This window comes from Diorhabda sublineata, chromosome 2 (genome assembly GCF_026230105.1).
Source record: "Diorhabda sublineata isolate icDioSubl1.1 chromosome 2, icDioSubl1.1, whole genome shotgun sequence".
Taxonomy (NCBI): Eukaryota; Metazoa; Arthropoda; class Insecta; order Coleoptera; family Chrysomelidae; genus Diorhabda; species Diorhabda sublineata.
This window is the reverse complement of record NC_079475.1, coordinates 1,150,033-1,176,052: the sequence shown is the minus strand read 5'-3', so window position 1 is coordinate 1,176,052 and position 26,020 is coordinate 1,150,033. Positions and strand designations below refer to the sequence as shown.

Sequence of the window (26,020 nt, the reverse complement as noted above, 5' to 3'; positions counted from 1 at the left end):
ATTTATCCAGGCGAATTACCATGCAATAAACAGTTGAATTAATTGCAATCACCTGCAGGTGTCTGGAATACCATTTCACAGTAGAACCAAAATAACGTGCTATTTCAACTTACCGTCAACGAATAAATATATTCTATCATTTGTATTGTTAATGTCACTGATATCTTCAGCGTCGTTGAAATGACAATTGTAAAAACCTACGAATGAATAAGACATATTCGTTATATACAACCGGAGTCCGTATTTGAACTGTTTATTGTTTGGAACTTCGTCCTCCGTTGTGAACGATGTCCATGATTTGACATCTCCATCCTGTAACAAAGAAATAACGTATAAGAAGCGAAGTTATTCGGTGTAGATATACGCTGAACAGTTGCACACTTAGATTTGGAATTTATTTCACTCAATGAAAAATCTCGGATTGATGAAGCTATTTGTGACTGCTTTAAATATATTCCAAAAGCATTCCCCCGCATTACCTTAGAAAAAAATCAAGGGGGAATTTCTGTGGGATCGCAAATCTGAATTTTGATGGAAGATACAAATTTTGAAAAAAGTATTGAATCAGAAAGTAAAACTAGCTTGTATGAGATTCAAAAAAGTTGTGTGCGTTTTTCTGGATAATAATCGAGATTAGGATGGATGGCGAAGACGCCCAATAGATCTGTAGCAAATCAAAATAAAGTAAATCTGAGAGATTCCTTGTAGGAATTTAATGAATGAGACCTGATGAAGAATAATTTATTTTCATTCTAATGCGCTTCTAGCGTAGATCTCGTCAGATGATAATGAGGTTAATTTTGTTTCAACTTGATAAGAATATTATGATGTTTCAAGGAAATGAGGGAAAACTTCTAGTTGAGTAGTGTGAAGAATTGTTTTAAGGAAACGAAAAAGAAATTATAGCACAGACAGGCATTCCCAAAACAAGTGATATACAAGAGCATTTAGATAAGACAAGTAAGTAAACGTGGGTGCTTCTAATTCTCAGCGTGGTGCCAAAACAGCATTGAGTAGAATATTGTGAGTAATTTTTAGAGGATTGCCGCTATGACCAAGAAAGTGTATTCCAATCAAATAGTAATGAGTGGTGAAACCATGTACTATGATCTGACATACAAAAGAGATTCCATGGAGTATCATCGGGAAGGAGAGTCCGGAAAGCACCAAAAAGTGATAGCTACAATATTTTAGGACTATGAAGGTATCCTTTTCTATGAAGGTATCCTTTTAATTGTATTTAAGAAATCAACTACATCAATGAACATGGTATATTACTCTAACTTATTAAGGCAGTTGCATCAATAATTTATCCTGAAAAGGCGCGGCAAAATCAGCTGAGGTTTGCGCTTGCTTCGTGACAATGCTCCTGTCCACAATGTACCGATTTCCGAGGCTAATGTACACAAATGTAGTTTACTTTCTATGCTGAATTGAGAACTACATACTTTCATTATGATTGAAAATTAACAGCCTTTTCTAGCAAATTGCGGGCCTTTGATGAAGTTGAAACAAGCCACACTTGATAACTTAACACGACGTCGTAAATGTCTTGGTTTGTGTCTACAATTAATTAAAAAAGCAGACAGAAATATTGGAATATCGTGAAGGAATAGAATTTTATATATTATGAATCACTTTGTGTTTGATTAGGTTAGGTTATATTAGGTTAGGTTAGGTTAGGTTAGATTAAGTTAGGTTAGGTTAAGTTGGTATAAATCACTTTGGATTTGAAAACCTCAGATTATTGATCGTAGCTTTACATTGATTTGCGGGGTTGGAAGTTAATTAACGGAAAGGCATTTCTGGGCCCTCGTTTTTTTTTCATTAGATGATGAAATTTGAGATTATGTCCAGTGTAAATCAATAATGACGAATATAAATCGCTAATGTATTAAGGATTTTTTCGCGTCCCATTAGGACCTGCGAGAGGTTCACCTCTTCCCGGAAAGAGCTGTAAGATCCACAGTAAAAGGAGCCTTTCTTCAAATAATTTAAATCTGATGTTTCGTATGACAAATCACCCTATAAATTAATATAGAAGAGGAGTTAACACTCACAAGTTTCTTAAGACTCACCCTGTATGAACTTACAAAAATAAGGAAGGAATACCGGAGTGGAGCTGGACTTGAGATGTGGATCTGGCAGAAGAAAAATGAAAAATAAAAGGGAAGGAAATGAAACAAAAGAAACTGCTGTGGGGAAACGAATCGAATAACACAACTTTAACAAGCTTTATACATAACAAGGTACAAAAACATCAAGATTAAGTCAAATTAGATCGACGAAAATGGATTATTTTCTTCGTATAATTCCATTTTTATTATAATGTTGAAAGATTTCTATTTTTTTGTATACGTTTAAAGCATTAAGTCTAATTACAGTGACTAATGGGGAATTGATCTTTAATAAAACTTGTAATAAAATTGGATGTATTCTGTTAATTTGTTCATTAAGCTACATGTTGAAGCACTAAAAAAAGTATGAAATTTTTTTAATGGATTATATAACCACAGTTTTCCGTAGACATGGAATCACACTTTGATAATTAAATGTACACACATTGTTCATAAGAACAGAATAATAACCACAAAATTGTGAACTGCGACTTGTTTTATACGATTGGAAATAAAACAATTTCCTCCAACCTTGATTAAATGAGAAATAGAAACGAGGTCACATTCAACAGAGATAAATTACAGGATAAAACAGGTTGAAGTCGATATTATAATTAGGACGAAACTCCCCAAACAATATCACTATATGCAAATTTCATTAAAATTTTCTCTTAGTTTCACTTGTACATTTTCACGATTGTAAATTACTTTCTGGCCTCGCTTTTTACCTACTTCAAGATATAATAAGACAGGTTTGAAATTACAAACTAAACTGAAACGAATAAAATAAACTGAAAGCTGGGTACTAATGAACAGAGCAAAAAATGGAAAACAATCTGCTGCTCAATAAGGAAAACGTAGAACTTTCAATTCTAATACACCTGCATTTGTTTGCCAGTAATATTTCAAAAAATGAGGGAAACCAATTGAAGAAGACGAATCATTCTCCATCAAGACTTTGCGAGTTCACAAATCATTTCAAACGTTTCTGAACAGTTGAAACATCGAATTGATATGTTTTATCCAGCTTAAGACCCAATGAATTTTTCTTATACTCACAGATTGGCAATAAATTACTAGGTCAACGGTTTTCTACACTTGAAGAGGCGATTGATTTGTTTAAATCACATGATATGGAGGTTCCTCAATTAAATCGGAAGGATTTGAAAAAATGCTTCGAAAGTGTATCGATTTTAATGGCGATTATAATGATAAATGGTAGTCCACAGCAATTTGGTGCAAAATGATAAAGATTGCAGAGAGTTTATTCTTAGAAAGAGAAAATAGAAGGATCTCAGCCCTATCCTTCGGATGGATAGGGCTAAAGCTGAAACTTCAGTTTTCGAACTGTGAAATCTATCTCAAAATAATATTACTTCCAATTGCTCCTTCATCCACCGTATACTTCAGATTTGGCCTACAGTGACTATTATCTATTCGCTGATCTCAAAATATTCTGGCCGGTGAGAAATTCAGCTTAAATGAAGAAGCAATTGATGAAACTGAAGCTTATTTTGAGAAAAAGACAAATTCTTTAACAAGCACGGCATCGGGAATTTGGAAAATAATTGAAGGAGATTGAATTGAATCGACTTTTTGTAAAAAAAATGTTTTTCTTGGACAATTTTCATCTGTTTTTAACTCCTATCAAAATAGACCTTAAATAAGGACGATTTATTCAGAAAAACATATGAAAAAGTATAAGGAGTAGGAAGTTCAAAACATTTATTTACATATCTCACCTTTTCTATCGAAGGAATTGTCCAATTAAGTGGTCTGTTTCCTTGGCAAAAAATTGTGTAATTCGTATTTGGTTCGATAATATCTTCAACTCCTTCACTAAGAATATGCGGTTTTGAGTAGAAGTTATTGGCTGCAATGAAAAAAAAAATATTAAAAAAATGTTATTCAGGGTGTCCAAAAAAAAAATGTTTTAAAAAATTTGTAATGGAAAAAAACTATTTGTTCCCTTATTATATACATGGATTGGATCGAAGTCTCTGCCAACTAGATTATGAGGGTTTTCGTAGTGGGATTGTGGAACTGACTTTGATATCGTAACCGATATCACCTTTAAATGTGAATTTATACAATTTTATCTTACTTATTTATAAACCTTCACCATATATAAGTTAATTTTAAACTTTTTGGAATCTATATACAACACAATATCAAGCCTACAATCAACCTCTCACAAAAACGATATCAAATTATATCTTGGCGGGTGTTCATTAGCGAGACATATATAACATGAGGGACATAAATTAAGAATCTGCCAAAGTTTGTACAACTTAGAAATGCGGCTATTTTTAGAAACAACATATATTGCCCAAAATTATCAATGCATTAAAAAGAAAACTGATTTAAGAACCTTAGTTCAATCTACTCATATTTTTTAGATTTAGAAAAAAAAAGAACTTCTATGGAAGAAATTCAGCACCATCGATAACTAATTAACCTTCCATAATCTATGAAATTCAATTCACTCATAACGACCTAACCCATAAAATTTAATGTCATTACATATACATCAATAACGAGATAGCCTTTTGAAACTTAATGTCATTTATTAAATGACCAATCGATGTCATCATTAACAACAACCTAGTCCAATTCTAACCTATAAATATTTAATATCAAGTATAATCTAACCAATAAAAATCAACATCGATTTCTATGATAACCATAATCAATAATCTTGATATTACTATCAAGTGTCGATGTTTGAAATCGAAGAATTTAATGTTTTTTTTTAAACAAACAACAAAATTTGAAATGCTGCAATTCTTAACTTATTAATATATCAGACGATGACTACATACGTTTTTGATTGTTTGAAGATATATTAGATTTAGTACACTTTGGTATTTGATTTATGGTAAATGAGGTGTGTGAAATATATCAAAATGAATAATTTCTACTGTTTCCCTCTGGAAGAATTTCGAAATTGAATATTTCGTAAATATATTCTGCCGTTCTTCAAAGAAGAACACAACTACTTCCCTTGCTAATGCCTCGACGAATATTGCATTACATCTTCTCTGAAAGCGTGATGTCAATCGACAAGGTCTCTAATGAGACGTAATAATGTCGAAACTAGTCAGTGGCTACAAAACTTTCCTTGCAACTGCGAGCCATTAGGGATGTTCATATAGACATAAAGGTCGTTTGACATCACGCTTTTCAGTGGAGATGTAATGCAATATTCTTCGAGTTCTTAGCGAAGGAAGTAGTTGTGTTCTCCTCTTTGATAGTAGCAATAAAACCATAAAACATATGTCAAACTACATTTGGAACTGACATGTTTCTATGGACAAAAAAAACGAAGCAATAGAAAGAGAGATTTCACCCAATCATTGACATACAACTTGTGAATATTCTGCAGAAACAGGCATTCAACTTGACAGTATTTTCTTTTTTGATACCACAAATGAACTTTTCTATTGAAGAATTTTCTACCGTTTACAACGACATGGTTCTGCATAATCTAAAAGTTTCTTCGTTGTTTGGTGAAAAATATTTCACACTTCTCGCGTGGTTTAAGTCATACCTCACCAACTGAAGTCAGCTTGTAAAGGTTGAGTCATCGATGTCTTGCAAGCCAATGTCCCGACTCTAATGGCCAAAAAAATTGGTTTGCGTAAATTTTTTCTAGAAGAAATTGAAATTTTCTATCGAATACACTTCAGGCAAACCATTTCATACCATAAGAACGAAACATATATCGATTTTCCTGGCCTTGCAAATCCACGCAAAACTCACATTTGCAAAGTCCTATAAACAAATCTAACAATTTTTATAAAAAAATTACATACACTTTTAAGATTTATAGCTCCTGGACTATAATTTCATAGAATTTATTTCCTATTAGTCACAAATGGACATTGTTAATTGAAGATATATATTTTTAAACAAATGTTTAATTTGTAGTTATATATGATTAGTTTATTATTATAAAAGGATGTACCATTGCAACGTATCAGTTCGTGTGGGAGACATCCTGTTATAATCTATTCAAAATTATATGAGAGCGAAGTGTTTTTAGATAATAGTTTCATTTAACAACAGATTTGAGAACACTACATGCTCTGTGAAATATTTACAGTCCAAATTGTGAAATGGATCAAATATTTCTCTTTTCCATCTACTCATTCTGAATTTTGTGCATCAAGTCCCGGAACACCCTGTAAATAGGAATTGAACATATACCCTTAAGATATTTCTATTTATTTATTTATTATAAAAAATCACTCAATTATTTCCTTTTACACTAATATAAATCTTGCCATGTGATTCAGTTGTTGAAAGAGTCAGTTCTATGAAAATGTCTCCATAATAATTTTCTTTTATATTCGTGAGTGGCCATTTTTCTTGTACTTACGTTGTCACATTATGGAACTCTTCATCTGGTAGATAGATCCACCGATAGTTTGTGGAAAGTTTTGGTTTGACCAGCGGCGCAGCAAGCTGTTGGTACCTTGAAAGCGGACTTATGCAAAATCCAGCTAAGGAGAAAATTACAGCCTAGTAGAGATTTCATAATAGATACTTAACAATGTAACCATCCATAAAACGCATCATTACTGTTGACGGAACCTGGACTTCATAATAGATGTCAAAACTGCCCACCAATCTATCCCATGGTGCTCTAATAATCGAAAAAACTGACTCAAATTTGATCACAAGATAATGATCATGTTTCCTTCGATTACTGTGAAGTGTGAAGTTTGGCAATCACGCCATGTACCACAACTTTGTCAACAAAACAATAATCCTTGCATTCCTGGCCGATATCTGGCCAACATTTCAAGTAACCTTCTTGTCCTCTTAAATTTATCAGATACTGTTTTTAGGATAAACCAATATGATTGTTTTATTCTACCTACTCATTGTTCAACTACGCTGTTTCCAGAGATTCGGCTCGTGCGACGTAGTTTAATCTTTCGTTGTATATATTTTTGGGTATTTTGTTTTGTTGATGTTTATATAGTAAGCTAAGTTATCGAACTTCGTTTAATATGCTACCCCGGAATAGTAGCATCCATAAATCCATTTCGGAGGCGTAAAAGATCAAAAGGAAATGAGACTTATCCGTTTCGAGGCGTCTACGTGGAAGAATGATCGGATTATTGGAAAGACATTCTACCATGAAAATAATCTGTCAAATTCCAGCATGATTGTGACTTTTTTGTACCAACTCAAAACAACAAAACAAAGGTATCGTTCAGACAACTTAATAGTCAGATTTGGCTCCTCGCTTGAGGAACTAATTGCGATCTTAGTAGAGGCTTATAACAAGTGTATGAAAAATTAGATTAAGAAGATTCGATTGAAATATCTAAAGATATTGGAATGTTATCATAGTTTTATTTTCTCCCAATTTAAGTGATATGAAGTATAATATATTTCTGTACAGCTACATTACTGTGAATTTCAACTTTCTCTCATAAATGACTCAGAGTTTGCAGGTTTGGATAAGCACGAAACCATTAATTTACTGTTATCCAAAATTATTATGTTAGTTTTACAGACCACTATCATTTTCCTTTATATTATCATGGTTTTACTATTAATTATTATTAATTATAACGTTTTAAAAATGATTAACATAATACGTGTATTGAAATCTGAAATTAATCAGATATCTCTTCCGTTTGATTGTTGAGCATATTTTGTCATCTTTTGAAGCATATTTCATGTAATAATTTGAATATCAATTCGCTCTTAAGTGATTATGAATGATCATACCCCAGTGAATGTCTTTTTTGTAGTATAAACATCTTATTGTTTAAAATTACCATCATTCACTCTTGACAATAACCGAGGCGATTTTGGTATTCTCCTACATTTTATATGACCTCAGGGCTTATTTTGTTAATTTCTTCTGTAAATTTGATAATTTATTCGCTTTCTCATTCTCTTTATTTGGAGAACGAGAGGAGACTTCGAGTTCAAATTTGAAAATATACGCAGGTTTACTGAAAGAATCTTTCATGCTGTATATTTCGTATGAGGAATTGGTAATTAACTGTTTCGGTAAAAAATAGCATCTCCAAGACTTTTGAATGGAAATTGATGTAATATATTCAGATTAAATCACTTTGAATCACTCCAGTCAACTCGGCAGATATTGGAAGAATATTTTTGAATTATGTTAATATATTGTCGGATGAAAAGCAACATTCTGTACATAAAGAAATTTCTCGATTTTTCTTAGAATAATATACAAATATCCCATTTGCAAGTATATCTGCAGCTTTATTATAAGTAAATGTATTCTATTTTTGCAGATTTTGAGCATATTGTGTCATCTTTTAAGGCATATTTTATCTAATTATTTGCATATAAATTCGTTCTTAAATGATTATGGATGATCACATTCCAGCGAATGTTTTTTTGTGGTATAAACATTTTATTATGACCTTAGGGGTTGTTTTGTTATTTCTTCTGTAAATTTAATAATGTGTGCGCTTTCTCATTGTAATATCAATCTACGGGACGTTTTTCTGACCACAGTTTCAGATATAAAACAGATAAAATTGTCGTTTATTCCAGTCAGTCAATTTATTTTTGGTATTAATTGAGTACTGTATACAAATATGAGTTTTTATCGCATTGTTTCCAGAATATTATCTGAATAGCCACAGAAAGGAAATGTGTATCGCAAAAATACGAAAGATAGATAAAAATTTTTACGATTAAGCAATACTGAATTTGTACGGTATATAATATTGAAACAACATTTCTAGTCGATTTTTTAATAAAAAATTCCGATCGAGAGTCGGATATATCCCAAATATACTTCTAGTTAAGAGTTTTAAGTAACATCTTTGAAAAATTAAGAGAAGTCAAGAATTTTTCCAATAATTCCAACTTTTTCTTTGACTAATCTATCTAAGATCTCAGATAACGTGGAAAGGAGTGCACTTGGGAAATTCGATGCTTGATTTTCATCTCCACCTTCATATAGAGGTCTTAAGGCAATTGGGAAAAGTGCCATTTTGAAATGAAGCTTCAACAATATAAGTAGAAAGTCTAGATCCTATTTGTGGAAAATCACAAATCAAAGTGAGGCATTGACTGTTCAAAATATGACAATGAACGAAAAAAAATCAATTACGACATTCGCTACTTCAAGAAAACCCAAATAATTCTAGGAACTACTTGAAAGTCTGCAAACTGAGTAGTAAAATCTAGATTTAACGATTGAATGTACTAAATCTTAATTACTTGTTATTAACTCTGCGTGGTTGATACGAAGACTGTATAATAATCGAAAAATTTCAATTTTGCGTTCAGATTCCTTACTGGAAAGGATTTAGACACTTTCCAAATATCTCCAGTCGAGATGATTTAAAAATAATTTTCCTCAAGTTTGTGCAAAATCTTTTAATGTTAAAAATATACTTTCTCATAAAATTGGTACACTGTGTATATGTAAATCTATTATTCATTTTATGACTTATCACCTTCGTCAATTACCGTAGCTAAATTCCACGACTCAACTGAATAATAACCATTCGTATTGTTTATTAGTATTCGGTAATATTATATATTTGTTTTTTTCGAGCGGGATTTCTTCTTATTTTGTATGATTAATGCGAACGTTTTACATACAAATGAAACGATTTCAAGGTAAACACGACTTTCGTTTCTTCATAGTAACTGCCCAGAGCGTTTGGTGACTAAAAGAATACAAAATGTGTTATGATTCAATCCACGGGCGTGTTTTCGTTATTTGTGAATATTCACTGTCTTGGAGTGGAGTAAAATCACAGTTCATCTATGAGTTTTAGTCATTCGGAGGTATAATCAAAGAAAACTTGTAAAGGATATTCTAGGGAAAAAAATCGAATTCCATCACTTTTTTCAATAGGAACGAACTTTGGAAATACCCCTTAAATTTCACTGAGCCCAGATGAGAAAAATGGAATTTTTCTTATTATAAACCGCTGTATTATTTTACAATATAAATTTCTAATTTTTGGTACACTTGTACTAAAATTAGATGAAAAACGATTTCATTAACATACAGGACAAGATTTTAAGCAAAAATTGTTCCTAGCATTTTTTTTAATTAATAGTTTTTCAGTTATGCCCGTTCGAAAATTTTTCTTGGAAAAAACTACGTTTTTTATCAATTTTTCATGAATAACTCAAAAACTTTTGATTTCATCAATAAATGTGTGGGAAGCAAAAATTAAGCTTATACAAAAACAAAAATATTGGTGCTTTTTAATTAGTTGTTGGCCTGATACAAACAGTGTTATAATTTATTGAATACGTTAGTCGAGCGAAAACTACACAGAGTTGCTGGAACAATCATTCCAATGCTAAAGAAGCATTGGAATGATTATTTTTTCTTATTTAGTCACACGACTCAATGTTTGATGTTATACCTTGGAAGAAATTACATACAAATATAAAAATTTGTTCCAAATTATGTTTTAAATTTGATATTTTCACTGAAAATTTAGCGCGACGTTCGGAAACTGTGATCTGAATCTCTTCAGGGGCAATGTTGATCATTTTATATCTAATTCAATTTGGGATTGGTACGTGAATAGTATTCATAATCACTTTATTGGCTGTTTTCTGATATGAGGACCTAAATTTGATTTTCAAAAATTATCATAAGACTTGGTATAGACCAAAACTGATTTTACAAATTTCATACTCGGTGAGAGACGTTGTATCGGTACAAATATCACGACACTTTCTTCTTATTCTTTCAATACATATCCATGGATGTTTTCTTCATCTTGCGGTGTGTATTAAGAATTGTACATCGTGTAGTCCTGTCCACTGCCTGATGTTTCGCAGCTAAAATATTTTCTTACATCCGATCGTTAGGTATCTTTCCTTCAATTTCACCTTCGATCAGTAGGTACAAAAATTGATATTTGTTGTTGTAATAATGTGCCCTAGGTATACCGGATTTTCTCTTTTTAATTATTTCAAATAATTCAGGTTGTTTGCCGATGCGTCTCAGAATTTCTTCGTTTTTCAATCCAGCCTTCCAAGGCACCTTGAGGATTCTGCGGTGCAGCCACATCTCAAAAGCCTTCAACTTGTTAACGCAGTCGTCTTCATTGTCGTAGAGAACCACCGATCAAACGTAGCACGAAATTTAGTCGTAGGCTGAGATCAAAATTAAGACAAGCACTCCTCGAAATATCAAAAATGCCTGTTGAATTTTTTGATATAAATTCAATTATTACTATTTTCCGGAATTTTGAACTGTTTTTTTCACAAAATATGAAATTTAGGTTGAGCAAAAATATAAAGAGAATTATCATAAATAACGTAGAATATTCACTTTCAATAATGTGTTAAAAAAATTCAAAATATTCTCCTAGTTAATATATGAAATGTATTTTTCATTCTACACTATGAAAACATTGATACCTCAATGGAATATTAAATATATTTGTCACACGTATTTGTTACAATCAGCATCAAAGTTGAAAACTAATTCTATTAGAAACTATCATTTAAAACCAGCTTCAAATATTGAAACTCACCGAATGATGTGATGACTAAATCACTTGTAACTATCACTAAAAACACAATTTTATTATTAGAATTCATTATTACAGCACAGAGTTTTCAAACAAACATTTTACTTTAGTTAAATATCATTCGCGCGACGAATTCAACAATACTGGTTATGACACACGCTAGGAGGCGTGATACAGTCAATGTTTTAGAAAGTGAAGATAAAGGCTCTTCCTGTAAAGTATAGGCAACCAGTTATACAGAATGAGTTTTATGTATGGAACGCCTCAATTATCTCGGAATACAATTTTTATAAGTTTTTGTGTACAAAAGTCTTGTGAAGCATGAGGTATTATGGTAGAATTTACATTGTTGTTGGATGTTTCTTTTTTACGGAAAAATAATGAATTTTGCTATTTTAAATGGATCACCTTGTATATTTTTTATGTTTCGGAATCTTTATTACTTTATATCTAATGTTCCTTATTTATATCCTAACCGAAATCGGTTTCACGGTCACCTGGTTTTTTGGCTCTAGAAAATCGAAAAATGGATGGATTTTAATGATCTTGGTCTCAAAATGTTCCATTTTACGGCGGATTTATAAAAAAAATAGTAGAAATAGCTGGAATGAAAATTTCTCATAGTTTTACTGTTTTAAATCGTGAAAAAAACGGTTTTGCAAAATAATCCTTTACAAAAAATTATGGTAATTATACACTTTATAATTTATAATTACCCAAAAGGTAATTATACACTTTCGCGGTCACCTGGTTTTTTGGTTAGGCTAGGTTAGGTTAGGTTAGGTTGGCTCTAGAAAATCGAAAAATGGATGGATTTTAATGATCTTGGTCTCAAAATGTTCCATTTTACAAAATGGATATTTTGAAAAAAAAAGTTTTTCTACTATTTAAGGTTTAAAACTATTAAAAACTGTAAATTCAGCCACTACCCCCGTGTTTTTCATAAATTCGTCGTAAAATGGAACATTTTGGGACCAAAATTATAAAATTTATCTATTTTTCGATTTTTAATGGTCCAAAAACTATTAAAATTGAAGAATATAGTACGAAACTATTCACGAAAATTGATTGTTTTTCATCGATTTAATTTTAAGCTATAAAAACTAAAAAAATCATTCTTTTTTGGATTTTTTTCAATTGTTTATTAATTTATGTAGAATACAAAATAATATAAGAACTTTATCTGATAATGAGATAATTTTTTGTAAAGGATTATTTTGCAAAACCGTTTATTTTACGATTTAAAACAGTAAAACTATGAGAAATTTTCATTCCAGCTATTTCTACTAATTACCCCGAAATCCCATAACAAGATCTACTGATAATGAATGGGTAAAAAAAGTTTAACGAAACTGGTTTGGTGAAAAATTTATTCAAATCAGGGCGAAGGAGAACTGCATCAACTGAAAACATCTGAGTACTGGACAAATATCCAGGGAACATAATATTTCGCCATCATGATTTGGATAAAAATTTTAGTGCACCAGTTTCGTTAAACTTCAAAATTCTCACTTCAAAATGGGTTTATACAGTTAAAAATATATTGAATCGCGAAGAGCAGGAAAACTATGAAGAATTAGGAAAAATTGCCATGACAAAAAATATAGAATGCAAAATTCTTCACAAAAAAGACTAACTTAACTTCAAAATTATCACTTCAAAATGGGTTTATACAGTTAAAAATATTTTGAGTCGTGAATAACTCGAATACTACGAGGAGTTCGAACAAAAGTGCTGGAGCAAAAAATGTACTGTACAAAATTCTCTGCAAAAAAGTATCCAAGCAAATTATAATTTTCGCTTTTCGATAATTATTTTTAAAAAATTTATTTTACATAAAATTACAATATTTTTATGTAGTTGAATGAATATGATTAATCTCAAGAGCGATCTAACTATAAACATTGTTAAGTTGTTTACAATAAGTCTTATTTATAATAAAATAAATGCTGATAAAGTATTTACGATATTTGATACAATTGCGTTTTTATAAAATGTCCTTCAAGAATTTTCTACATCTAACTAGCACAATGTTTTTCAACCCTCCGTCGGTCACAAACTTATTCTATTAAAAAGCTGTCGCAATGTATCAAATCCATAATTCATTTCGCTCATACTTTTTTTTGTTTGTTTAAGTTGTGATCACAAAAAAAAATTATTTCTGTTAATCCCCGGAGACGTGATGTGTTTTTTACATTCATTTTTATAATTTATTTTTTTAGTATGTTTTGGAATATTTATGTTGGTAACTTAGACAGAAATATAACCTAAGTAGGTAGGTACTCATATGACTCGACTTTTCACTCCAGTCTTCTTTTTTTTTGCAATCTTGAGTGACACGGTATTGTGTAAAATATATTTTACTTCTGCCCCACTTTCCTCAATATCAGATTTACCATCTCTTTCTTCCGCTGGCTGATCGCCCGCATCTGTGTCTGGTTTATCCTCGAAGTCTTCCATTTGGTTAAGGAGATCTTCATATTCATCATCTTGTAAAATACACTTTTGAAGATATTCTACATCATTTGGATTATTGAGATTGTATAATTACTTTAAATATATTATATTGAAAATTGAAATATTTAAAATATAAAATAACACTAAGATGAAAGTAAAACAAAAACAATTTAAAATGAGAGAAATCTAAAATATAATGTGCGCCACCAAGGCATGTTTGTACTGAAAAGGTGATGAAAAAGTTTGAGAACCTCTGTCCTAGAGTGTCCTGTACATATGAAATAAGTTCCGTTTAGTTATATCTTCGGATCACCAACACCCAGTAAACAATGAGTTAGTTCGTAGAATTGTTTTCATGAAAGGTATTTTCATATTTTGTAAACATTGATAATAATATAGAGATGAATGGTATTGTAGATAAAAATATTTTATCAGTATTTTGTGGAGAAACAAACACTTCCTCTAAAAGAAACGATGTGATTAAACAGTTTTAAAAGCTGAAAAAATAATTCAACCGATAATTATGAAGTTAAGTTCCATTTTTCATATGAAATGGGATAAAAGAGTATTTCGTTCATATATCAATTGTGGAACTGAATCTTGTTCGTTCTAATGCAAATTTCACTTTATGAATCGAATAGAAATCACACGGTACTATATCCAGTAAATGTGGCGGATAATACTCATAGAAGCTGCTAAAAATTTTTGACAGACAATGTGTCTTGGAGAATAATCTAAGACTTGTCTTTCCGCAGTTTGGATCATGTTTTTAGCAGAAATATAAATTTGATCATCAGAAACGTCTACAATATACCCCAAATGCCAAAAAATACTCTTGTCTTGATTTGCTCATACGTATTTTTCTGTGTCTTTAGAAGATACGTTCTTCAATATTATATATTAATATATAACTACTTTTTCGCACACAGTTCTTACATGCTGAAGCTGAAATACAGTGAAAAAATTAGCAGTAACAGTTGTCTATAACTTTCTATAATTTCAGCAATTCAAAATTACTTTTTGACGTCTTATTCGCCATTTTCAGCATCTGCAAATCTCTAAAATACACATTTACGTTATAAAATTCCATTTTGTCGGGAATTTATGCTACGGCTTCACAGATTTGTTCACAGTAGTAGAAATTACTGTGTTTGTAACAAGTTTTTCGATACTTTGGAAGGCAAAGTCTTAACTATGAACAAAAAATTTACAATGAATCATAATATGAAATGTTTGGAAAGTTATCGGAATATAGTTTACTGTAGTTAAGATAACAAATGACTTCATTTTTCATATCAAATCTTCAAAAAGTAATTTTTTGTCATTATTTTTGCAGAGGGGCTGGTTTTAAGGGTTACACAAAGGGTTGTAAACATCAAATATACAATAAAATACGTTAGAAAGAATCTTACCAGTGAAATAATAAGAACTTGAATTTTGAATAGAGCCTTGCAGGGAACGATGGTTCTTCTTATGTTTGCGAAATCATCTGCTCTATCAATTCAATATGAGGGTGTACTGGTATTCAGCTAATTCGAATTGTTGCCGATGAAAATTATAAAGCAGTTCCTTAATTTTAAGATTGAAGGTATTGGAAAATGAAGACAAGGATGTTTCAGATATATAATTAATTGCGTTCTAAAACTCTAAGACTAAAGATTATAGCATTGAAGGTATTGTAAATTATGATTTTTTGTAAATCTGATAACATAACATCAGTAAAAAATAGGGTCAAAGAAATTAATACATTCCAACTTGAAGTAAATGATTTAATTACAGTGAATTTCTGTCCAGCTCTAGCAAATTGATTTTATTAATTTGGGATTCGTATGAGGAAAAATGAGAAGGAAATTCGTTACATGATACGATTAGATACAAGTATTTGGAAACAGATTGGAAAGCCCATATGACATAGGGAGTGTTTTTATTTCCATTCAATTTCGATAGTTGACATATAGGAAAAATCGATTTTTCAAAAATTAAATTGTATTTTTAATGAAGCGAATATAAGATCCTTACAGTTTGACTTCAGTCGTAAATAGAATAGGAGGAGTTAACTGTATGATTTAAGAGATAGATAAGAAAACACACTATCAATAACGTGTTTTATATTATATAGAAGTCTGTAGAGTAGTTAAATGTCATTGTCAAAAGACGTTAAACAAAAAATTTCAACGAAAAATGTCGTCGCAAGAACGTGAAAAACTTCCTATGAGATTTCCATTATGGCATGTACCGTATTTGGAAAAACACCGAATATTCAATCTGTTCCACGAAATTGCTAGAGAACTCGTGATCAATAAACCAAGCGATCACCTACTTTTCACCAAACAGATAATATTAAACGCTGCAAAAAGTAGAGAGATACCAAGAATTCTTTTCCTTCCATCACCAAAAATTAACTTACTGGAATTGGCCACAGAAGTGAGTAAACTCACCAAACAAGTTGTAATATCCCGCGAAAAACTCATTGGGTGCTTAAACAAAGATTTCGATGAAGTTAGACCAGAAGTTTTAGGTTAGTTCAGAATTATTAGATTTGTTGATTTAGAAAAAATGTTTCCAGTGGTATCGTAGATAATTCACACTCAGAAATTATATGTTGAAGTGAAAAATATTGAAATTTTTATTTCGACAATATTAAGTTGCCTTATACAGAGAGTTACCGCAATATTAATCTATAAGATAGAAAAACAGTATTAGTAGTTGCAATGACCTCAATTTACCGCTGTTTAAAATTAAAAATCTATCAAATTTTTTATTTTCCTAAAAATTTTTCAAAAACCAGCCCCTTGGTATGTCTTTAATTCAGTATATTTGCTTTGGACTAAATTAATCGAGACATTATTCATTAGAATCAATCGAATTATTGTATTACTAGATCAATATTGTTTAATGATAAAAAATACTAATTCAATTCACAATTTAAGAAAAATAGATTGAACATTGTCTTCGCAAATTGTATGCAATATCTTGCCATTGCATCATGGCTGTCACCAACAAAAAAGTGAATTAAATAATACCTAACCTAAAATTTGATTCAATTCAAACGTAATTAGATTTTTCCCTAGAATTGCAGCTTACACGCTATAAAAAAAGCACTTTCAGTCGATATTAAATTTTAAGCAACTACCGCCATCTCAAGGTCAAACCAGGTACTTCTGGGATCATTTTCGGATACAATATTCAATGTTTTCATATCTTACCATAACGTTATAATAAATTGGGTTAGAATTTTGTAACTATTGAGTATAAAGGAAGATGTGGAGTTAGACCCAACGTGGATTTATTTGTTATTATCTTATTTAAAAACAGTATTTAAGTTAATATCAACAGTTCCGTAGATATTTGGACATAATTATGATATTTTATTATATTTTAGCCAAAGGTTTGGCATATTTGGTTCGCCAGGAAAATTGCTATTCAAAAGGATGGATCATGGTTGATTGCTTGAGAAATGAAGCAGACGCTAAGCACTTATTGCAATTGGGTATTATCCCAACGCATACATTCCATCTTATAGCTCCGTTCCATCCCAACATAAACGATATACTATACTGCAAGGTATTTTGATTTCAAATTTAGCAATTTCTTGGGCAAACTTGTTAGAAATCGATGTTAACAACTTTATATTTGATGTATAAATGGTTCAATATCTAACAACAGAATTGATGATCATCAAAACGAATTATTCTCAAATTGATAGCTTTGGACAGTCAATAATAGAGGATGATGGTTTCTGCTTCTATGGTACATTTATTTAGCACATTCAGTAATTTTTTTCAGATTGGAATCAATGATAATAAGGTTGATTTCAACTATTTATTACCGTTAGAAAAAACAGTTTGATTATTCTTTGATTAGATCGTTAGATTGAAAACAATGAAACGTCACTATAGATGGCGGAATGTTATTCCTTTCTTCTAAACCTTGGACACAATTGTTAAACTGGAAAAGTCTTTAAAGATGAAAACGAATATCGACTGTATGTCTTCAAACGTATTTAATTTTTGAGGTACCACCACATTGGCCTGAACAAAGACGATTACTAGTTGCTCTTAGGAATATTTTCAAAAATTCATTACGAGAAGTTCATCTCAAACATAGACACATTGCTGAAATAATTGCAGAAATAATTGATACGGCTAAAATAAGAAAACTTTTACGACCAATTAAACCTAGAGTTCTCCTTCTGGGTCCTAGAGGTAAGTCAGATTTAACAGACACATTTAAAGTACGAATATATGTTTCACATTTCTTATTGGTATCGAAATATTCCATCAGTTATCTATTAGCGTGATCTAGTGGTCATTCTCTGAATACAACAATGAGGTTCTCAATATTATTGGTCAATTCTGTAGCGCGCTCTATTGACTAATTTCCCATTCACACTGTAGAATATCGATAAAAATTGAAATACCAATCAAATATTAGATGGCAGCACAAAAAAATCCTGTGATTGTATATAATATTCTGTAAGATTATACAATATTGAAAGATTTTGGACTTTGTAGTTAAATACAGTGCAACTTCGATATATTAAATCGGTAAAATTTTAGTTATATCAACTAATTAGTTAAATTCAAGTTTGTTATGTTGAGGTAATGCTATTCTAAAGAGGTAAAAAAATAGTTTCATTCACCTCAACATCACGTACTGTCTTTGTTAGATAAAACAACTTCTAGTAATAAATGATAACACAGTTTTATCAAATAACTATGTATATTCTAATCAAAAACCGTTAGATAAGTGACTTAATCTCGGCTTTTGTACGATCATAACATTAACTTGTGAATCAACTGACAAAATTCTTCCTTCAATACATTCTGAAGCTTTGAATAAGATCTCTTGGATCTCCGCGTGGATCATCTGCTAGGTTAAGTTCATTGTAGTTGTAAGTCTCCCTGCTATCTATAGAATCATTAATATCAACGAAGTTTCCCAGTTAATGAAAATAGCTTTCCAATTTCCAGCTATGAAAGTAATTTCAGTAAGTCCATAGCGCACTTACCTGTACAATTTAAACCAAATCCGTGTGCTGAATGTGAAGCTGCCGTATAAATTTTGGAAGAAAAAGTGGACCTGGAGTATCCTCTTTGGTTGAAGTTGCTGGTTGGCTCTTGACTCATTTATGTGAGCTGCCGATTTAGGAAATGTAGTTGATGATTTTCTTGTCATCATCAAAATAACTTGACTAGCATTTTGTATTTCAATTTGAAGCATTAAGTTTAATATTAACAAAGTTTCTTATGTTGTAATAGAACTAATCGTTGCCCCTGCATTTCGTTCCTGCTATGATCTCAACCTTGGTTGTGCTCTTTCAAGTTACTGGTTGGTTCTTGATTCATTTCTTCAAGTTTTAGTCAATGCCCCAAACTCTGTACATTACCAGATTTTGTTTTATTGATTTACCAATTTCTGTACAATCTGCGGAATCATTGTATGCTTTAAATTGTTTTAAAAGTAAACTGAAATCATTTTTCTTGGTAAATACTCTAATATACATTAATCATTGATGAATTTCACATAAAACTTCAATCGACTGCAATGATAATGAATCTCTTAACAAAGTTTTGACAACGATTTCCCTATTTTCACTTTCAGAATCTACTAGATCATAATCCTCATAATGATTAATGATTTTTATCACCTATAGTTAATTTCAAATTATATACTACAAAAACCAGCAACAAATATAACCAAACAAGCCTTAAATTATGATAGAATACGTAAAAGAACTTAGACCACTACGAACATGGAGAGTAACGAACCGCCACAGATAAATTTATCATGGAAAGACGCTACAGAAATAGGCAAACACAAATGAACCCACCAAACGACCCATGAAGATTGGGGCCTCATTGTGTATCTTAGAGCCACTGAAACTCCAATAGGTTCTACTGCGAGCTATATTATATATGATATGGTGGCAAAGTTTCTTATGTTGTATTATGACTAATCGCTGCCCCTTCATTACTGGTATTCGTTACTATTATCAGATTGAGCTTCTTGATAATATGATCTAGATTTTTTCCGTGTGCACAAAGGGGCAACCGTCTTCATTGTATTATTTCAACCTTCGTTAAACTATAATCCACAATACTCTAATATTAAGTTGCCTGATTTATAGCTTCAGATTATTTCTTATTCACATATGATTTCACGCCAATTTTACTTTATCTTCCTCTTTTATTTTCACTGCTACTAAACTCCACATTTTTCATTCTTTTCATGTCATTTTGAATTAGTATTCGCAACTTTTCTGTTTTTAAGTTTTCTATTTATGGTGTACGGTTTGGATTGATAGAACTTCGTTCTTTTCAATATTTCAATATTAATCAAAATTATTTTTATTTCTTCCTTTTTTAAATATTATAGGTTCGGGTAGAAAAACTCAAGCTGTCCTATTATCTCATAATCTTAACATCGTATTCATAGATTTTGAATATTTGTTATGTCAGGCATGGATATCGCCTACGGAATTAGGCAAAAAGCTCAGAGAATGTCAAAATGAAGTTTGTTTTCATTCCGATTTACTAGCACAAGTAGTTAATCAACGAATTCTTCAAGATGATTGCCTCACGAACGGTTATGTTCTAGTCGGATTTCCATACACCGACACAGACTTCAAATATTTTGATTCACTGGATACTCCACCCAACAGGTAAACGAATAATCGTTTATAATGTTTTTTTTTCACGGCCTGTGTTTCAAGAATAATTGTTTCCCGTTTTATTCTAATACATAATCGGGGGAGATTGCAATCTGTACTACATTTTCAACATGCAACCATCTGCAGTAACCTCCACTTCCAAAAATATAATTCCGGTCAACAAATAACGAAAATGTCTTCACAAAAAGAGATAAGAGACGCCTCACTGCGAACTGAATAGTAAACAATTTGTCCAGGTCACAGAGAGAGGCCAAATAATTGAAAAGATACTCAGATTTTAACTGTTTCTAACCGATTTTATGATTTTTCGAAAAATTTTTTAAAAATTAAACCTGACAGGTTAATTTGAATATGCAAAACAATCTATAATATGTCTGCATCAAACATTCTTAAAGGTATTCTTGTAGAACTGAACCTTTCCTTGATGAACAAGGTTAGAGTTATAAAATAGTTGATGAACTGTACAAACGAATATAGAACAATGGGGTATGATAATAGGTATGAAACAAAAAAATTTGGTGAGTGAAGCATTATTTCTAAGTCAGAAGTATGTAGATTATCACTAGAATATTGAGTGAATCTTGGTTTGAAGGAAAACTGGTACCAGCACTACATGCAAACAGTGTGATTGTATTTGATTACGCCTCGTATCATCTAAGACGAATTTGTGACATTCCTACTAAATATTTTTCCAAAGAAATCATACAGGAGTATCTATTTGGAGACCATTGGAGGCTCAAAAAACAAAAATAGTTACCAAAGAATGTACTGGAGACGAAATGATCAACAACAATTGTCATTTCTTTTGAGATTACCTTCTCTAGTGTGTTTTGAATCCAATCTAATTGATGTAAAATCACCAATTGTTGACACTATAAGAAGACATTATAAGAATAGAAATCATTCGACTCCGCGTTTTACAAAAATGTTCAAAAAAATAAAACTTCTAGGTAGTTATCATGAATTGTGAGTTCTTTGTGAACAATTTGCACATATTAGACTTACAAAAATATTTTTTTATATTTTCACGAACGATTTTTCTCGTAAATATCTTTTTGCACCCAATATTGACACATTTGATTTCGAAAATTCCATATGTTGACATTTGAAGTTGACACCAATTTAAATATTGACTTTTTGTTAATCAAGGTCTAAATGAACAAAAGATATACAGCACATGTTGAAATATATTTCAGAAAAGAGATCTACAGAATTTTGGCAACCAGGCAAACGCATTCCGTTTCACATTTGGGATCCACTTCTCTGATTCACATGATCGGCCGCAATTTCTAAATCTTTTAGCTTTTCTTTCTTCTTCACTTCTTTATCTGTAGTTCTTTCTCTCTGTTCTGGAGTTGTTGGGACCTATCTTCTACCTTCTTCACACGTTCCCAAGACTTCTCAATCTTGGTAGCTTCTGCTTCAATCTTTTTCTTCTCTTTTCTATCGTGATAATCTCGAGAACTATCCGATGCTACAACGCTTGGTACCTTCTCCTGCAGTCGTTTCTGCAATTTTTACCAAAGTAAACAGTTCTTGGAAGGACTTGTACTTTGAGCATGTGAATGACCATTCTCAGGAGTTTCAGAACTTCGTCGTGCACCACCTCGCTCGGGTTCAATGAATCAAAACTTTCAAAACTCATACAAAGAGGAATCTTCAATGGATCACAAAATATTTCATATCTTCCTTCACCAATTATTTATTATAATTATTATAAAAGTGATACTCCGTTGATGTCAATTTCAAGAACCGAATGTCAAGATTGGGATCAGAACTCAAGGTTCCACTTCGTTGATTTGAAACGTTTGAGCGTCTTGATGCACTACGAAATTATTCAAATCCAAATGTCACCTTAGCAATCAAATCAACCGTTTCTCCTAATATTCAAACAGGTGGCAACAATTTTGTGAAACCTAATGATGATTCCAAACCTAACCATGATTTTCTATTGAAATTTAGGGACTAACTCTTGTGGCACTCTTTCTTATGGTATTCATAGATCAGAGGATGTGAAATGGCGATTTTCACTCACAATATTTCACTTAAAAAGTTGACTTAGATGCAGGACAAGGTTTTAATATCAGCCAGATGATTTATATCTGATGTGATAACTATTGGAGGGGGCCTAATACTTTATTTTTATATTTTGAAATTGAGGTGTCAACATTTGGATGAGTGTCAATAATTGGTGTTTTTATCCTAGCATGGAACTGATAATGAAAGAATTTTTGAACCAATATATCAAAAAGCTATCAGCTCTTTCAATGTCTTAAGCGCCACTGAATTTTTGAGGCCGTGAAATTCACAAACCAGATTATGTGATGATTTTCTGGAATGGTATCCAGAATGATTGTAAAAGAAATTGAATAAATTTGAACAGTTTAGAAATATTTGGAACTTAAGTAGTAACAAAAAATGTATAATAAAATATAAGCTATCAAATTACAGTTGTAGAGAAGTGAATTTACAATATAAAGATCGCTTTAATTTGAAATTTAAACGTTTGTCCTATTTCTAAGACATATATTGAGTTACAACAACGATACGGGAACGAAATCTGGCGCATATGATGGTTGGTAGACGGATACTTTTCTGTCTCAATTATTATAATTTTTAGGGTCATATTTATCGAATGTGATTTGAATGTATGTAGAGAAAGGATCCGTTATAGAAGACTTAACACAATCACTGGTTCTCTTGTGAATATAAAAGAAAATCCAACCGCTGAAAAAGAGAAGGAATTAGTCCTTCATCCAAAAGATGATATACACATGATTAATGCAGAATTGAATTATTATTGTCAAAACTACGGATCTTTGAGAAAATATTGTGGTCCTACAGCAAAAATTGTTAATGGGGATTTGAGTATACGGTAAGCAAATATCTTCAGCTCTTGAGGAGATGGATAAGTTTAGTTCCTTGAACTGACTTCAGCGTTTTTTCTAATTCTCAATGCTGGTCGAATAAAAATGGATTGTCTCATGTTCAAAATTTCTCAAGAAGGCAATATAAATATCATCCAGTTTTTCAAATTTTTCACTGTCATAGAATAACGTCTGTCGATAATCACCGGATATTTGTCCACTTAAAAGTTTTTTTTGTCAAATCTTAATACATCTGTTATTGGGTGTGGTTTTTTAACTTTTTCACTACTAGTACTACTTTTTAGATAAATCTAATTCCATTAGAATGCGTTTATGGGACTATTTTAATCAGTTGAAGCAGTCAGGTGATGAAAATCTTGCCCCCCGACTTTAGGGATTATCCGCATGGGCAAAACATTCGTCTGGACTTACTATAATGGAGCAAAGCCGGGAAAGTTTAACTGGCATGTCTATAGAATCGAGTGAAAATTACTTGTGAAGAAAATTAACCTATGATCTTCACTAACTTTCTTTTATCTATCACCTAAGCATTTATGAATTTGATATCCGTGTTCACAATTTTTTGGCCAATTCTATTAAGTGGATGAAATACCATCAAAATTCTAATAGCGTCCACTGAATAAAACACAAAATGAAAACCCTAAATAATTACGATTATGAGACGTGAGGATTAGTTTCTTTTTACATTCCATTGCAAAATTTTTTCTCTTCTTTGGTCTACCTCTGTTTCTAGCTCTTGCTGTCCTGGCTTCTAGTATTCTTCTTCAATCCTTTCTTTACTTATTTTCTTCACATGTCCGAACCATCTTCGTTAACTTATCTCTGAGTATTGTTGTGCAGGTTTTGTATTTAATATATGTCTGTAAGCATCGTTTTTGATATGATCTAATATAGTCTAGTTCTCAATTTTTATCTAATTTCCATTTCCTGTTTGTTTCACAATATCTTGCTCGATTCAGAGCCATCAATAGCCTTCCATAACTATCCATTCTTATTTTCTTGAGTGTTTACTAGAAAAAACGTTTCTTCACATTAAATTGTTGCCATCTTTTGCTTTCATTAAGACGAGGAATTTGAGGTGTTCCATTTCCTATTTTGGTGTCGAGTATCTTTAATTCTGTGCTTATTGTCATAGTCTTGGTTTCATGTATGTTTATACTTCTAATTTTTTCATTTCTTTTCTTAGCTCTTTTTCTTTGTGACTGACAATTTTTTATATCTCAGGTTCCCATTCCTCAAGACATTATATGTTTCCTTATCACTTTCGTCTTCAGTATCTTCTTTTCCATTGCCTGTTTCGTAGCCTAAAAAGTTGGAATCGTATTTTTATATCCTTTCCCAAAATTTCGATGCTTTTTGCTTTAGAAATATTAACAATTTATGTTTCCAGAGCTGTAAATGAAACTATAACTGCAATAATATTGAGAGCATCGACAGCATTCCCACCAAGAAAAGGTATGTCTGCTGAAGATACCAAGTCGATGACATCTTCGGATGATTCGTGTGGGTGTCCTGTAGTATCTTCAAAAATCGTAGATTGTTTCATTAAACAACTATAATATTTTGTAAATACAATTGAATAAAATATTTCAAGACAATGTCTCAAAATGGTAGTTTCTAACCGTATCCAACTATTTGGGTAGTAAAAAGAAAGAAAATCATTTATTTATTTTTATTTATACAAACCCACAGCTTAAGAACCAATTAATGGATGAAAAAACATTCATAGAAATTTATACAATCGGAGAAAAAGAAGAAGATTCAATTCAGAAGCAATATTACCAGAAGTTACGAAGATTTGGCGACCGGAACGACGTCCAGTTGACGAACTGCACCTGAAAAGAACACGCATAACATGGTCAAGGATGTACTAGATCACGAACAGCAGTGAAGAAGTACAACAAAAAAGGAAGAAGAGATACAAGCCCATTTAAATAACTACTGGTCCATATATTAGGTGAATGTTTCTGAAAGCTTTATTAGCTTACACTGCCAATCAGTGTGCAGCTCGCATCCACTTAATCCCAATTCCACTCATGTCTCCCGCGAGCACGTATTCTGCTGATGCTGAAGGTTGAGAATGGCCTATCTTCTTCTCCAACTTCGTCGTAGTTCGTCAGGTCGTTTTTTCCTCACCACATCATCCAGCCATCTTCTGGACAGACTTGACGTCGACACTACTTTTATCTGCGTTAAGTGAGGACGCCCGAATCTCTTACGGTCTTATGCATTAATATAAGGAGCTTGTAAGACTGGTAATTCGCATCGTGTGATACTTCCCGTTACTCCAGAAGGTTATATTATGGTGAAGGTTGTCGTTGTATTCCATTTCGCTTAAAAGCAAAATCTAAGGTGTGATGCCTT

General features: G+C 31.6%; 2 protein-coding genes across 3 annotated transcripts in view; one reads left to right on the top strand and one right to left on the bottom strand.

The window, feature by feature from the left end:
* Positions 1-11,789, bottom strand: part of LOC130452868 (vascular endothelial growth factor receptor 1-like) — a 47,356-nt gene extending 35,567 nt beyond the window's left edge. Inside the window, exons 1-3 of one of the 2 annotated variants that reach the window (XM_056792350.1) lie at positions 11,642-11,789; positions 3,860-3,990; positions 114-312 (exon numbers count right to left, since the gene is read on the bottom strand). In XM_056792350.1, the coding sequence (XP_056648328.1) occupies positions 114-312; positions 3,860-3,990; positions 11,642-11,708 (397 nt within the window). In that variant the 5' untranslated portion in view covers positions 11,709-11,789. The remainder of the gene's footprint in view (positions 1-113; positions 313-3,859; positions 3,991-11,641) is intronic. The other variant, XM_056792351.1, reaches the window with a different exon arrangement.
* A 4,487-nt stretch (positions 11,790-16,276) lies between these two features.
* On the top strand, positions 16,277-25,215 carry LOC130453105 (adenylate kinase 8). Its single transcript, XM_056792704.1, has 6 exons — positions 16,277-16,613; positions 17,478-17,659; positions 18,111-18,300; positions 20,474-20,759; positions 23,389-23,643; positions 25,047-25,215. Exons 1-6 carry the CDS (start codon positions 16,277-16,279, stop codon positions 25,213-25,215), a joined length of 1,419 nt encoding a protein of 472 aa, XP_056648682.1.
* The last annotated feature ends 805 nt before the right edge of the window (positions 25,216-26,020 follow it).